General features: G+C 44.6%; 1 protein-coding gene across 1 annotated transcript in view; it reads right to left on the bottom strand.

Annotated features, from left to right (window-relative positions):
- Nucleotides 1-10,368, bottom strand: part of LOC105034909 (vacuole membrane protein KMS1-like) — a 134,538-nt gene extending 124,170 nt beyond the window's left edge. The window contains exons 1-3 of the mRNA XM_073249529.1: nucleotides 10,131-10,368; nucleotides 8,036-8,247; nucleotides 7,585-7,663 (exon numbers count right to left, since the gene is read on the bottom strand). Coding sequence (XP_073105630.1) covers nucleotides 7,585-7,663; nucleotides 8,036-8,247; nucleotides 10,131-10,368 — 529 coding nt within the window. The remainder of the gene's footprint in view (nucleotides 1-7,584; nucleotides 7,664-8,035; nucleotides 8,248-10,130) is intronic.
- Between the last annotated feature and the right edge of the window lie 3,379 nt (nucleotides 10,369-13,747).

Below are 13,747 nucleotides of genomic sequence, written 5' to 3'. Positions count from 1 at the left end.
CCCTGACCTCCATCAATACCTGGGCCTTCGAAGCATTGAGGGGGGCGTAGTTGCGGAATCTCCCTGGTGGGGAACCCCGCCGAACCCCGCGATCCAGACTTCTCTGCCTGCGTACCCGAGGTGGAGTATGGGCGCGCTTGTGCCCAGGAGGGGATCGAGAATGCGGCCGGGCTTCCCTTGGCCTTTTTTCAATTGCGGGCCTACTCGAGTCTCCCGCTTGCCGCTCCCTCGCTGTCTCTTCATCCTTCATTTTGAAGGCTTCTTCCGCTCGGGCGTATCCTTCAGCCCGAGCTAGCAAATCAGCAAAATCCCTGGGGTACTTCTTCTCCAGGGAGAACAAAAGGTCATTCTTCTGAAGGCCGCCCTTCAGGGCGGCCATTGCGACTGATTGGTCCAAGTTCCAGACCTCCAGCGCCGCGACGTTGAAACGGTTGATGTAGGCCCAAATAGACTCCCCTTCCCTCTGCTTGATGTTGATGAGGGACTCCGAACCCTTCCAGGGGTGCCGGCTACTGACGAAATGGGCCACAAATTGGTGGCTCATTTGATCGAAGGAAAAGATGGTACCCGATTTCAAAGCCGAGTACCAGTTCCTCGCCGCTCCCTTCAAGGTGGACGGGAAGGCCCGGCATAGGATGGCATCAGGAGCACCGTGAAGCAGCATCGTCGTCCGGAAGGCTTCCAGATGATCAACCGGGTCTGAAGTCCCATCGTAGCTTTCGAACTGGGGAAGCTTGAAGTTTGGCAGGATCGGCTCCTGCATGATCATTTGAGAGAAGGGAGGGTCAGTACAAATATCCTCACCATAAGTGGGGGGTACATGGCGGAGTTCTTCGATCTGCCGGTTCATCTCCTGGAGCCTCCGGTCCAGAAAATTCTCTCGACTTCGAGTCTCGAGGGTCCTCTGGCAGAATGGGGACAGGGATCTTCCAGGAGTGGAGTCGTGGTCCGATTGAGGGCTCTCCACCATTGTGTTCGTTTTCCCAGGAAGGATGGGGCGGCTGGCCCAGGTGGCCCGCCCCACCGTCGGATTTCGGTGTTCCGGGGATGCCCTTTCCGGGCGTACCGATGCCTGCAGCTGCTGCTGCTGCATAGCTTGCACAGTTTCAGTGAGGCCCCTGACCTGCTACGCCAGCAAGTCAAACTGCTCCACGCCGACCGCCGTCGTCGGAGGAGGAGGAGGAGGTTAAGAAACAGGAGGGGAGGCCGGAGCCTGAGACCTGGCCGCGGAGGCCGTGGACCGTCGCGTGGACGTCTTGCGGGGAGGCATCGAGTAAGGAGCCCGAGGGGGAGACAGGGAGTGGGTGCCGGAGGAGACGATCGGAGGTGGCTCCGTTAAGCACTCCTTTAAGAACAAGGGTACTGCGAAGGTTCAAAGTCCCTTCCTCTAGCGCCAATCCTGTTGGTGCAAAAATTCGCTTGCGCCGGAGAAGCTAGAGTCGAGGGAGTCGCGGTCGCCACCGGGACCTGCAAAGGAAGTCTAAACCGGAGGTGGGGTTGCTCCGGCAAGACCCTCCGACACTCAAGTCAGTTTTCTGCCTCAACAAGAATGGAGTGCTCGAACGGAGAATTTAGCAGAGTTTTGAGGTAAAAACTAAGAGCTTATCGAATAACGTATCTGGGGTTTCTCTTTTATAGATGGAGAGGGCAACAGATTGATAGCGACACCTGTAACCATCTGGCAGTGGGCTGCCCAGGGTCAGACGGAGTTTGTTGCGAAGAGTAGTGGAGTAGACCCGTGGCCATCACCGGGGCGTGCCACGTGGAGTCTGCCGCGGGGAGTGGAGCGACGTCCGTTGTCGCGACTTGCCAGCGGATGGAAGAATCGTGCGGTATCCGTCGCAGGAAGTGGAGCAGGATTGTGGCCGTTATCGTGGCTTGCCAGGGAGTAGTGGAGCTGCGCGGGATCCGTCGTAGGAAGTGGAGCAGTGCTGTGACCGTTACTGCGGCCTGTCAGGGAGTGATGGAGCTGCGCGGGATCTGTCGTAGGAAGTAGAGTAGTGCTGTGACCGTTACTGCAGCCTGTCAGGGAGTGATGGAGTTGCACAGAATCCGCCGCAGGAAGTGGAGCAGGATCGTGGCCGTTATTGTGGCCTGCCTGGGAGTGCAGATCCATTGGCTGAAGTTCGACAGCGGTCGGAGCTGATGACGGAGTCCGGCTCCCGTAGGAGTCCGGGTGGAGTCCTCCTGCAATTAAAGTTAGGTGCGAAGTCCGGCTCCCGTAGGAGTCCGGACGGATCTTACTGGTGGTTGAAGTTGGCGATGGAGCCCGGCTCCCGTAGGAGTCCGGGCGGAGTCCCCCTTGAGGTTGGAGTCATGGGCGGAGCCCGGCTCCCGTAGGAGTCCGGGCAGAGTCCTCTCAGAGTTGATGTAGCGGGCGGAGCCCGGCTCCCGTAGGAGTCCAGGCGGAGTCCTCCTGCAACTAAAGTTAGGTGCGAAGTCCGACTCCCGTAGGAGTCCGGACGGATCTTACCGACGGTTGAAGTTGGCGACGGAGCTCGGCTCCCGTAGGAGTCCGGGAGGAGTCCCCCTTGAGGTTGGAGTCGCGGGCGGAGCCCGGCTCCCGTAGGAGTCCGGGCAGAGTCCTCTCAGAGTTGATATTGCGGGCGGAGCTCGGCTCCCGTAGGAGTCCGGGCGGAGTCCTCCTGCAATTAAAGTTAGGTGCGAAGTCCGGCTCCCGTAGGAGTCCGGACGGATCTTACCGGCAGTTGAAGTTGGCGATGGAGCCCGGCTCCCGTAGGAGTCCGGGCAGAGTCCTCTCAGAGTTGATGTTGCGGGCGGAGCCCGGCTCCCGTAGGAGTCCAGGCGGAGTCCTCCTGCAACTAAAGTTAGGTGCGAAGTCCGGCTCCCGTAGGAGTCCGGACGGATCTTACTGGCGGTTGAAGTTGGCGACGGAGCCCGGCTCTCGTAGGAGTCCGAGCGGAGTCCCCCTTGAGGTTGGAGTCACGGGCGGAGCCCGGCTCCCGTAGGAGTCCGGGCAGAGTCTTCTCAGAGTTGATATTGCGGGCGGAGCCCGGCTCCCGTAGGAGTCCGGACGGAGTCCTCCTGCAATTAAAGTTAGGTGCGAAGTCCGACTCCCGTAGGAGTCCGGACGGATCTTACCGGTGGTTGAAGTTGGCGACGGAGCCCGGCTCCTATAGGAGTCCGGGCGGAGTCCCCCTTGAGGTTGGAGTTGTGGGCGTAGCCCGGCTCCCGTAGGAGTCCGGGCAGAGTCCTCTTAGAGTTGATGTTGCGGGCGGAGCCCAGCTCCCGTAGGAGTCCGGGCGGAGTCCTCCTGCAATTAAAGTTAGGTGCGAAGTCCGGCTCCCGTTGGAGTCCGGACGGATCTTACCGGCGGTTGAAGTTGGCGATGAAGCCCGGCTCCCGTAGGAGTCCGGGCGGAGTCCCCCTTGAGGTTGGAGTCGTGGGCGGAGCCCAGCTCCCGTAGGAGTCCGGGTAGAGTCCTCTCAGAGTTGATATTGCGGGCGAAGCCCGGCTCCCGTAGGAGTCCGGGCGGAGTCCTCCTGCAATTAAAGTTAGGCGCGAAGTCCAACTCCCATAGGAGTCCGGACGGAGCTTACCGGCAGTCGAGGTTGGCGACGGAGCCCGGCTCCCGTAGGAGTCCGGGCGGAGTCCTGCTTGAGGTCGGAGTCGTAGGCAGAGCCCGGCTCCCGTAGGAGTCCGGGCAGAGTCCTCTCAGAGTTGATATTGCAGGCAGAGCCCGGCTCCCGTAGGAGTCCGGGCGGAGTCCTCCTGCAATTAAAGTTAGGTGCGAAGTCTGGCTCCCGTAGGAGTCCGGACGGATCTTACCGGCGGTTGAAGTTGACGACGAAGCCCGGCTCCCGTAGGAGTCCGGATGGAGTCCCCCTTGAGGTTGGAGTTGTGGGCGGAGCCCGGCTCCCGTAGGAGTCCGGGCAGAGTCCTCTCAGAGTTGATGTTGCGGGCGGAGCCCAGCTCCCGTAGGAGTCCGGGCGGAGTCCTCCTGCAATTAAAGTTAGGTGCGAAGTCCGGCTCCCGTAGGAGTCCGGACGAATCTTACCGGCGGTTGAAGTTGGCGACGGAGCTCGGCTCCCGTAGGAGTTCGTGCGGAGTCCCTCTTGAGGTTGGAGTCGCGGGCGGAGCCCGGCTCTCGTAAGAGTCCAGACAGAGTCCTCTCAGAGTTGATATTGTGGGCGGAGCCCGACTCCCGTAGGAGTCCGGGCGGAGTCCTCCTGCAACTAAAGTTAGGCACGAAGTCTGGCTCCCATAGGAGTCCGGACGGAGCTTACCGGCAGTCGAGGTTGGCGACGAAGCCCGGCTCTCGTAGGAGTCCGGGCGGAGTCCCGCTTGAGGTCGGAGTCGTAGGCGGAGCCCGACTCCCGTGGTAGTCCGGGCGGAGTCCTTTCGGAGTTGATTCTGCTGAGAACTTCGACTGTGGGTATTTTGTACCCAACAAGACTCATAATTAGCCATCAGATCAGAAAGGAACCTCTATTGTGTGTGACCCCACAGATTCGAACCTAAGCCGGTAGCATAGGAACCAATTCCTGTACTAATCGAAGTGACCATCTAGCAATGGTACCCGACGTTCGGATAGGTTGAATAGTTGCAATCGCAACACTCAGAACCTACGTGAATATGGTTACTGTATAATTCATCCCTTTTGACCCCCGTGTTTAGGATGACTCAGGGTTAAACTGTCAATCCTGATTAGATCATCTGAGTCGTGCTCAACTCAATTAGTCCTGTGACTCCTCACTAGGACTACCCTGATCAAGGTTTTGCTAAATTGAAATACGACTGTACACAGCTCCTAAACTGGAGTGGTCAATCCCATCTTGACACACGCACCGACAAGTCAAGTACTTGACTACACCCAGCAGCCTTCTGTCACTGAATTAGAAATTCAGGTAGTCCAGTGCCTAAGTGTAGTGAGTTGCTTGCAAGTCACTGTGGCGGTCTCAGGTCGGAGGGAATTTATACCCATATCCCATCGGAGCAAATCTTGACAGCAGAAATAGCTCCGGAGTCGGTCACGTTCAGTGCAGATGTACCATTATATCTCACCTGTATGCCATACCAGTGTCTCCACACTCTTTGGTTATGAGGACAACCAACCCATATGGCACACAACGACCTATGCTCGATAAACGTTGTCGTCCTTGGTAACAACGTATCATTTGGTCGCGAACAGGTTTAAGGACCAAGCGACAAATCCTCCTTTGTCGAGTCTAAATAGTCCTAAGGACTTCACCACAACACAGGAGTTCATTAGAAGATGAAATATTTGTGATGAAAAAATGCCAAAATAACTTTTATTTATTTATAATTCATGTACTAATACAAAAGGAGCACAACCGTCAATAGGCTGACGATTGGCTTTGGGACACCTCAGAGTTCAACTGTCAACTCTGATCAGGTTGTCCACATTGTATTTCAAAATATCAAATCCATCTGATGGATTACCCTGATCAAGATTTTGCTAAATTGAAATACAGTGACTCATTCTTCTCCAACTCTTGGAGTGGTCAATCCCATCTCAATCACACTCTGACTTCGCAAGTACTTGACTATGCCCAAAAGCCTTCCGTTACTGAATTAGAAATTTAGTTAGTCCAGTACCAAAGCACAGTGGTTGCTTGCAAGTCACTGAGGTGATCTCAGGTCTAAGGGATACTTATACCTATATCCCATTAGAGACATTCTCGACAGTAGAATGCTCTGGAGTTGGTCACATTCAATGATGATGTATCCTTACATCTCATCCGTATGCCATACCAGTATCTCCACACTCCTTGGTTAAGAGGACAATCAACCCATATGGCCTACAGCGACCAATGCTCGATAGAAGCTGTCGTCCTTATTAACAGCCTATCATTTGGTCGTGAATATTTTTAAGGACTAATCAATAAATTCTCTCTTTATCGAACTTAAATAGTCCTAAAGACTTCATCATAACAATGAAGTTCATTAGAAGATGAAAGCTTACGATGAAAATGTCAAAAATATATTTTATTTATTAACAAATCAATTACAATACTTGGTTACTCAACCGTCAACAGCTTGATGATTGGCTTTTGGGACATATTTTCCAACAGTCGGATCATGCAAAAAATATCCTGAATCGTGCGTAGATCCTATGTTCGGTCCACGTGGTTCCCATGGATCGCCAGCACCCCACGATCCACGGTGGACCGCACAGGAGCGCTGGGCCTGGGCACCCATGCGTGCGCCCACACTGAGCCCACCCGCATGCTGGGCCACGTGCGCCTGCACACGTGTGTCTCCATCGGGCCCGGCCGCACTGCCTCCGGCCTGCTGCCGCCTCATGAGTCGTGCCATTGCTGTGAGCATTTTTTCGCACGTATCTTTTCCGTTTGGACTCCATTTAGACTGTTCTTGGGCTCGTTGGACTCCGTTCATCATTCTGGACCTTACTGTGGGCTTAATGTGGACCAAATCTTGAGATGTATTTTCTAACAATCTTTATGTGATAATTCATGGACTATATTACACCTTGCAGATTAGCTACACAACTTGCGAACGAGTATTCTTCATGCTGGTGGGCTATTCACCGTGATGTTTGAAGGACAAAAAACAATATCAAAAAGCTACCAGAAAATAAAATAATTAAATTGGCATGCCACAAACCTAGAATATCATAAATGATGTTCTTGAGGATTAAGATCCTGTTTGGCAAAGTTTTTGAAGTATCAGACTTTCTGGCCCTCCAAAAATATTTTTGGATAGTATGGTGGTGTTTGATAAAAAATTAAAAAAATATTTTGGCTTTGCCAAAAAGCTAAAAAACTTTACTTAGAAAAAGCTCCATTTTAGAGCTTCTTCCAAAAAGAATTTTCTAGCATTTATTTTGATTTAAAAGTAATTTTTTAGACAATTAAAATGTCAATCAATAAATTTCATAATTGCATCTTATATCATATCATATTATATTATTATATTATAAATATAACATAATATAGTATAATAATAAAATAATAAAATAATATATTATAATAATATAAATATATTATATTATATTTATTAATATAACAAGATAATATATTGGATTATATTACATTAAATTATATTTTATTATATGATAATATAATAATAATATATTACATATAATATAATCTATTATATTGTAATTTATTATTAAATTAGATTATAATCTATTATATTATATTACATTATAATTATAATATAATATTATATTATATTACATTATATGATAATAATATTATATAATATAATAATATTTTAATATATAATTATATATAATATTTTATTATATTATTTTCTACTATATCATACTATACAATATTTTTTATTGCTATTTTACCATACGAAAAGTATTTTTTTATTTTAATTACCAAATATATATTAAAAATTTATAATATTTTATAAATATGGTTATCAAATAATAAACAGTTTTTATAAAAACTCTACTTTCAAAATCTCTACTTTTCGAAAGCTTTATTTCTAAAAGCTCTACTGCCAACAACAATACCAAATAGAGCCTAAATCAGTTGCAGAAATAATACTCATAGACATTATAAAAAAAATCAGCTTATAAGTTGAGCAGTTGACTTTGGGAGGCTTCCAAATGCAAATTAAACTTACCCAGCCTAATTGATGACGTCACACCAAGTGCCACCCACCAAAATACAATTCCAGAATAGCGAAGGAACTCCTGAACATGCTGCAAGCATCGCAGTGAACAGAATCAACAAGTTGATTTAAGAATTCAGTTGGACAACTTTAGAATTTTGGCAAGATTGGTGAATAAGCTAGCTTTATATTACTTCAAAACACCGTCACCAGAATTTCCAACTAATATGACATTTACCATCTGTTCTGGTTACAGCATGTTGTACAAACAAAAAAAAAAAAGAAACAAAATCCAGTTTCAACCAAAACATCACCGTTAAGTGTTACAAAAGTCGTTAACAAAATATTTGGACTTGAGAGTGAACATGGTGAGTTACCACAGAGGAATGCATGACATGTTTTTGAAAGAACTCCTAAAAATTAATCTGCCACAGAAGGATATAGCAATTGAAAGGATAAATACCTTTTCATGAGGTCCATCAACAATCACAAGTACAGGAGCAATTGCTGCTACCAGTACACTGAAGACCATAAACCAACCACCTTTTGTCAGAATATATAGAAGCGATTGCCTAAGATATTGCACAGTGGCAAAAATAAAAAGCTGTAATGTCTTTAAGGGCTGGGTTGTCAATGTCAAATTTTCTAGATCCTTTCGATACTTCTCACGAAGTTCTGCAAAAGCAAACACATAATAAAGATAAGAAATATCCAGAGAAGCATATGAACTTCCACTAACTCAAAATCTTATGCACCACATACTGGAGGAGTCTTTTTAAGTTCAAAAATTAGGCTATTTACCCCACCATGGCTCATGGTACTGAAGTATAGAATATGTAAATTATACGATACATCATGTTTGTTCAGTTTAATGACAATGTGGTGTCATATTCATGGAGTTGATATTGACTTTGGTATGAGCTAGTAGTGTATCTGATGCTCTAAATAACTCAGACTTACGTATCAGTACACATGATACCCAATGATAACATTTCTTGCAGAAACACTTTTGCTTATGCCAACACATACACATCCTGGAAAATTTTATGTGCAAGATGTACTTCATGGATTACTTATTAGTATAGGGTTCAAAAGTTCAATTATTCAACTACAAAGAGATTGCACATAGATGAGATGAAGATTAAGTTAGATTTCCAAGCATCAATGAATGGCCCCAATGCAGGGCAATCAAATGCCAGTAACTCCCGCTCTAGTGATCCCAAATGAGATGCAAATCATGAAAATTATGGAGAGAATTTGTAAGGACACTTTCCACCCTCTCTCAGATAGTCTCCACTAAGGTTTGTCTTCTCTGAAAAAAGTCTAGAAAGACACCAATACATAATCAGATAACAATGATCAAGAAAGGGTAGACACGTCAAGAAAACGTTAAAGGAAATATAAAACACAATACATCATCATTCTTGCCCTCCAGTTTACAACCATCTAATCTGTCATGACTTACAAATGCCCATGTACTATTCTCTCACATCATGTCATATTAGACCACAAATTAACCCTTTGCCAACCATCCATGTGCAAAAGATCAAGACAACTTCCAAAAAAGATCACAAACCTCACTTAATCCCATGGTATCATCACAATTCCCTTTCACTTGAAAAATGAACTATAATTGTTTAGCAGTAGTTCTTATATGCTTGAGAGGCCACCATCTTTTTGCGTCACGAATGAAAGTGTGCTTGGAGTTTTAAAAATGAAGGAACAAAACATTCCATAAGACCTATAGGTGGAAATGATAATATGTATATCCACTTGAATGCCTTGTGGTTAAGAAGGGGAAACAATGGCTGACAAAAATCTGTTTCCATATAAATCACGGTGATGCAGAGATCATTGAAGATCAGCTGCTAATATCAAAGGGAGGTGCAATGGCCACAAAAATTGGCCCTAGAAGTGCTTAGATTGCTGTTTGGACCAGTAAAGTGTTGAGATCGCCAGATTGCATGCCAATCGGCGCATCTTAGGGCCCTATCCGGTTGCAATGAACAACATGAAAAAATTCGCAAGCACATCTTTGTCCAATGGCCCCAAATTAAATCAATGATTGATTAGCTTCCGATTTTTACTTTTTAGTGTGGTGTTTTCAAATCAGTATTTAAGTTGATTGGGGAGCTGAACTGTTCATGACTCACTGTAGCATGTACAGCACCTGCTATAGTGCACAGATAACCATTAATTGGTCAGTTAAAGGGGATTTTATCAGATTGCAGTTACTGCTATAACTGAGTCCTATTTAGACTCAAATTAGGAAAGAGTGAGGGGAATCAACTGGCCTTATATGTTGCCTAACTTTGGATGTCGAAGACTCTTGCATGCTAGAAAATTTTTGAATAAATTATAAAAATCTCCAGAGATTTACATTAACACCTAATATTATGTAAAATCTGCATTTACATCCAATTAAATTAACAGCGCTAGTGAAACCATTTACTTAATACAAAAAGCCGAAATTTCTCCGATACAAATAGAAATTTCTCCAATTTCTCGGTTTGGAATGGATGTTTATCTGGCACGCTGTTTGTCATTGAACGCCCCACCTGCTACACCTTGTTCCCCACCATCATCTCCTTCCCCAACTTCAACAATCCCAAAGATCCTCATGAACCCATCAGCATGCTTCGCCACGAGACCAACATCTCGAACACAATCTTCGACTCCTTGTGCAGCATGCACCCCAGTATGTTGTAGGTCCTGAGCCCCATCAACCCATCTAGCTGTCAGAATACCACCAACATCTGGGACCCAGCCATACCACGCCGCCCACCCCTCCGCCATTGTCATCGATGGCAATGGAGAGCGTGGCAGCCACAAAGTCGTAGATCCAGTAGAGGGAGGAGGAGAGGTAGGGGAGGTCGTTGCAAGCGGTGAAGACACGGTTGGAGCCCGTATCTAGGAGGCATAGCCCTAGGACCTCCACTTTTGCCATGACCTAAAGCAAATCCATGTTGCCTCCATCAAAACCGACCTTTTCCCCCACTGTCCCACCTCCTCATCCTCCACTCTCGGTCTGACTTTGCCACCCTCGATGAAGCCTATTTCGTCCATGACCGAATCCCCCAGCTCACTGCCTTCTCCTAGAATGCCCTTATCAAGTGCTACATCGAAGACCACCACTCTCACACCGCCCTCGTCCTCTTCTCCGACATGCTTCGCCAATCCTCCGTTGGCCCCAATAACTTCAACTCTCCCCCTGCGTGATCAAAGGGTGCGCATGGGTTGATTCTGAAGCTTTGGTTTCAGTCTGCATGGCTTCGTTTGGAGTAGGTTGGTCAGCTTTTACTGTAGATGTGGTGAGTTAGTGGGTAAGTGAGGAATGGCTAGATTGAGATGGCCAGCAGGTTGTTTGATGAAATGTCGGAAAGGTTACTTTGGTTATTTTATAAATTTTTTCTAACACGGCATTTGGGTTCTATTTAAATTTAATGGTTAAGTAATGAGTTAAACTGTTGGATAAAAATAAACCTCTCCGGGGTGAGTGCAGATTTTTCAAACTGCTGGGTGTAAATATAATTTACCCCTAATCTATAGGGGGTTTGTGTGTTTTACTCAAAATTTTATGAAAAAAAAAAAAAGGCTGTGAAATGACTGTCTTCCCTCACCTATCTCCTGCATTTCTCCTCTCTTTATTATTCTCTTTTTCATTCTCTACTAATCCCATCCTCTACGTCACATTCTGTCTGTTCACTGCTATTATTCCTCAGATTATTATCAGATTCCAGTTTTCCTTTGGTATACCAGTTAGTATTTAACCATTGCATTGGAACATTTGTGGATTTTGATGTGGTAAAATCCTCCTTTAATATCAATACAGATTTCAATATTAATTCCTCCATCATTTGATTGTTTAGACTTGAAAATCATAGCTCCCTGTTTAAATCTGTATGCATTAATTGCTGAAATCTGATAAAGCTTATATTTTTTTATATTTCTTTTATTTTCCTTCACACATAAAACCCTAGACCAAAGTCATTAAATCTTTCATTTGCCTAGAAAACTAAAAATAGTTCTTTGTTGTTCTGTTCTCAAATCTTAGATGGCAACTGACTAATTTACATATAAAGCTTACTGAACCTTTGCAATCAGGTCCTCACATAGAGCAGGCCATCCCTATTTCATCTTACATCAGTTTGGTATCGGAGACAAATTTCCTATTCCTTATGTCACCTCCTTCCCTTTATCTCTTTAACCTTTTCTCTATGTTTCCTATCATGGTCTCAAATGCTGAACCAAACAGTACCTTTTAGGCCTTTGTCCAAGACTATGAGGAGACTAAACAAGAAATTTCTCATTTTGGAAAGGACATGGTTTCTACTAAAACTTCCTTAAATGAGATAAAACAAACCCAGTCACATTTGGCTCTTTAAAATCAAAATTCTACAGCTGAAAGACATCAAAATATGAGCATCTTCTTCTATTTGTCAACTTCTATTGTTCGACATCCAGACACCCCTTTGGAAACTCTTGTTCGTATGTATTGAGATCAAAAAGTTGCAGAAGTTGATTATGGTGTAAAACTTGAGGTGGCTGAGTTTTAAGGATACAACCCACAGATCTCCCTAGTCCAGGATTTCATTCGTACTCTCGAAAGCTACTTCAATGGTAATGGGTTACCATGGATACGGTGAACCAAACATCAAGAATTTTGCTGTACCACCATCCATACTTCGGATGCTATGAAGGCTGCCATGATCATCAATTTGTGCCTCCTAACACCAAGCAGAAGCTCCAGTTATAGTTCATGTATTTCATGCGAGGAATTTAAGAATTGAGGATTATGATTCCAACTTCTACAGCTTAGCAACTCAATCTGAATTTTCATGGGTCCAGAATGAAATGATATGCATGCATCCCCAATTAGCTACAAGCAGACTTCACAGGTTGGTGGATGTTGTGTAGAATGCTTATCTGATCGAGGAAGAAACAAAAAAGAGATCAGCCTTGAAGCCTTCCTTTTCCAATATTTTCATATATGAACATCCAGCACTAAAAAATATCAATAGTCTCTATTAAGGTTCGCCGTCTCGGTACCAAACCCGTACCAGTATCATTTTGTTATAATGCGGTATTGAAAGAATAGTGTCCTATAAGTCAATCTCATAAGTGATGCGATGGAATTTTTTTTTGTAATCTTCCAACTCATGTAATGATATTTATGAAATAAGTGAGGTATTGATTCATCGTTATAGCTGCATCTTATTGTGTTTAAGATTATGATGAACCCTATAGATTAGGGCAATGCTTTTAGGATCATGAAGAATTTATGCCTGTGAAACCTAAAATCCTAAAATTTTAATTAAAATTGATCATAGGAATATTGAGTCAGAAATCAATATTCTGGATAAATTAGCATATCCTATGTATGCTCGATGGAGAGGGTGGCTGATTTCATAAGTCACTTGTGTGAGATACTAATATAAGGATGTGGTTGCTCAATAGGAAATGAGTTCACTAAATTGACTCATCGACAGAGAATATTTTATGGAGCCTTACTTGCATGTCAAAAGATGATTCTCTAAGTAAGAGTTGTATAAGTGATTCTTAAACTTGAGATACTATGAAATCTGATGCACATGAATCCATATTTTGGTTCATACCCAGGCATGGCATTAAGATATGTACGGAATGTTATGGATATGATAGAGTGTGTATGTAAATTGTGAGTCAGTCAACAAGGAATCGATCACTCCTAGTAAGAGGAGATGACATCTTATGCATCTCATATCTAGATGACTCAAAAAGTTTTTGATCAAAGCAAGATGAAGATCAGAAAGAATTTCTAATGCTTCATCATCAGAGTTATTACTAATTGATAGAGAATCAATATGAATGTGTTTGAGTTTGATATGATTCCATACACATGAACATATTCGGGATATGGGATGATCGAGGGATTGAATTGTACGGTAACTTATCACTGAATGGTATATTTGGTATTTTCACTAAATTTTATATCTTCTGGATAGTCATGATACATTGCTAGATGTCAATCTTGACTTATAAATTTGATTGAATTAAAAAGTTTAATTCGATTGTCAATTAGAAAGAGTTCTAATTGTTGAACTTAGATTAGCACGATTTGATCCTTAATCAATTAGAAGGATTTTAATCAAATTAGGTCAACTTGCATCCAGAACTACTGCTGGTTAGATTTGAA

Source organism: Elaeis guineensis, chromosome 15 (assembly GCF_000442705.2).
Source record: "Elaeis guineensis isolate ETL-2024a chromosome 15, EG11, whole genome shotgun sequence".
Classification (NCBI taxonomy): Eukaryota; Viridiplantae; Streptophyta; class Magnoliopsida; order Arecales; family Arecaceae; genus Elaeis; species Elaeis guineensis.
This window is presented reverse-complemented; position numbering and strand designations above follow the sequence as displayed.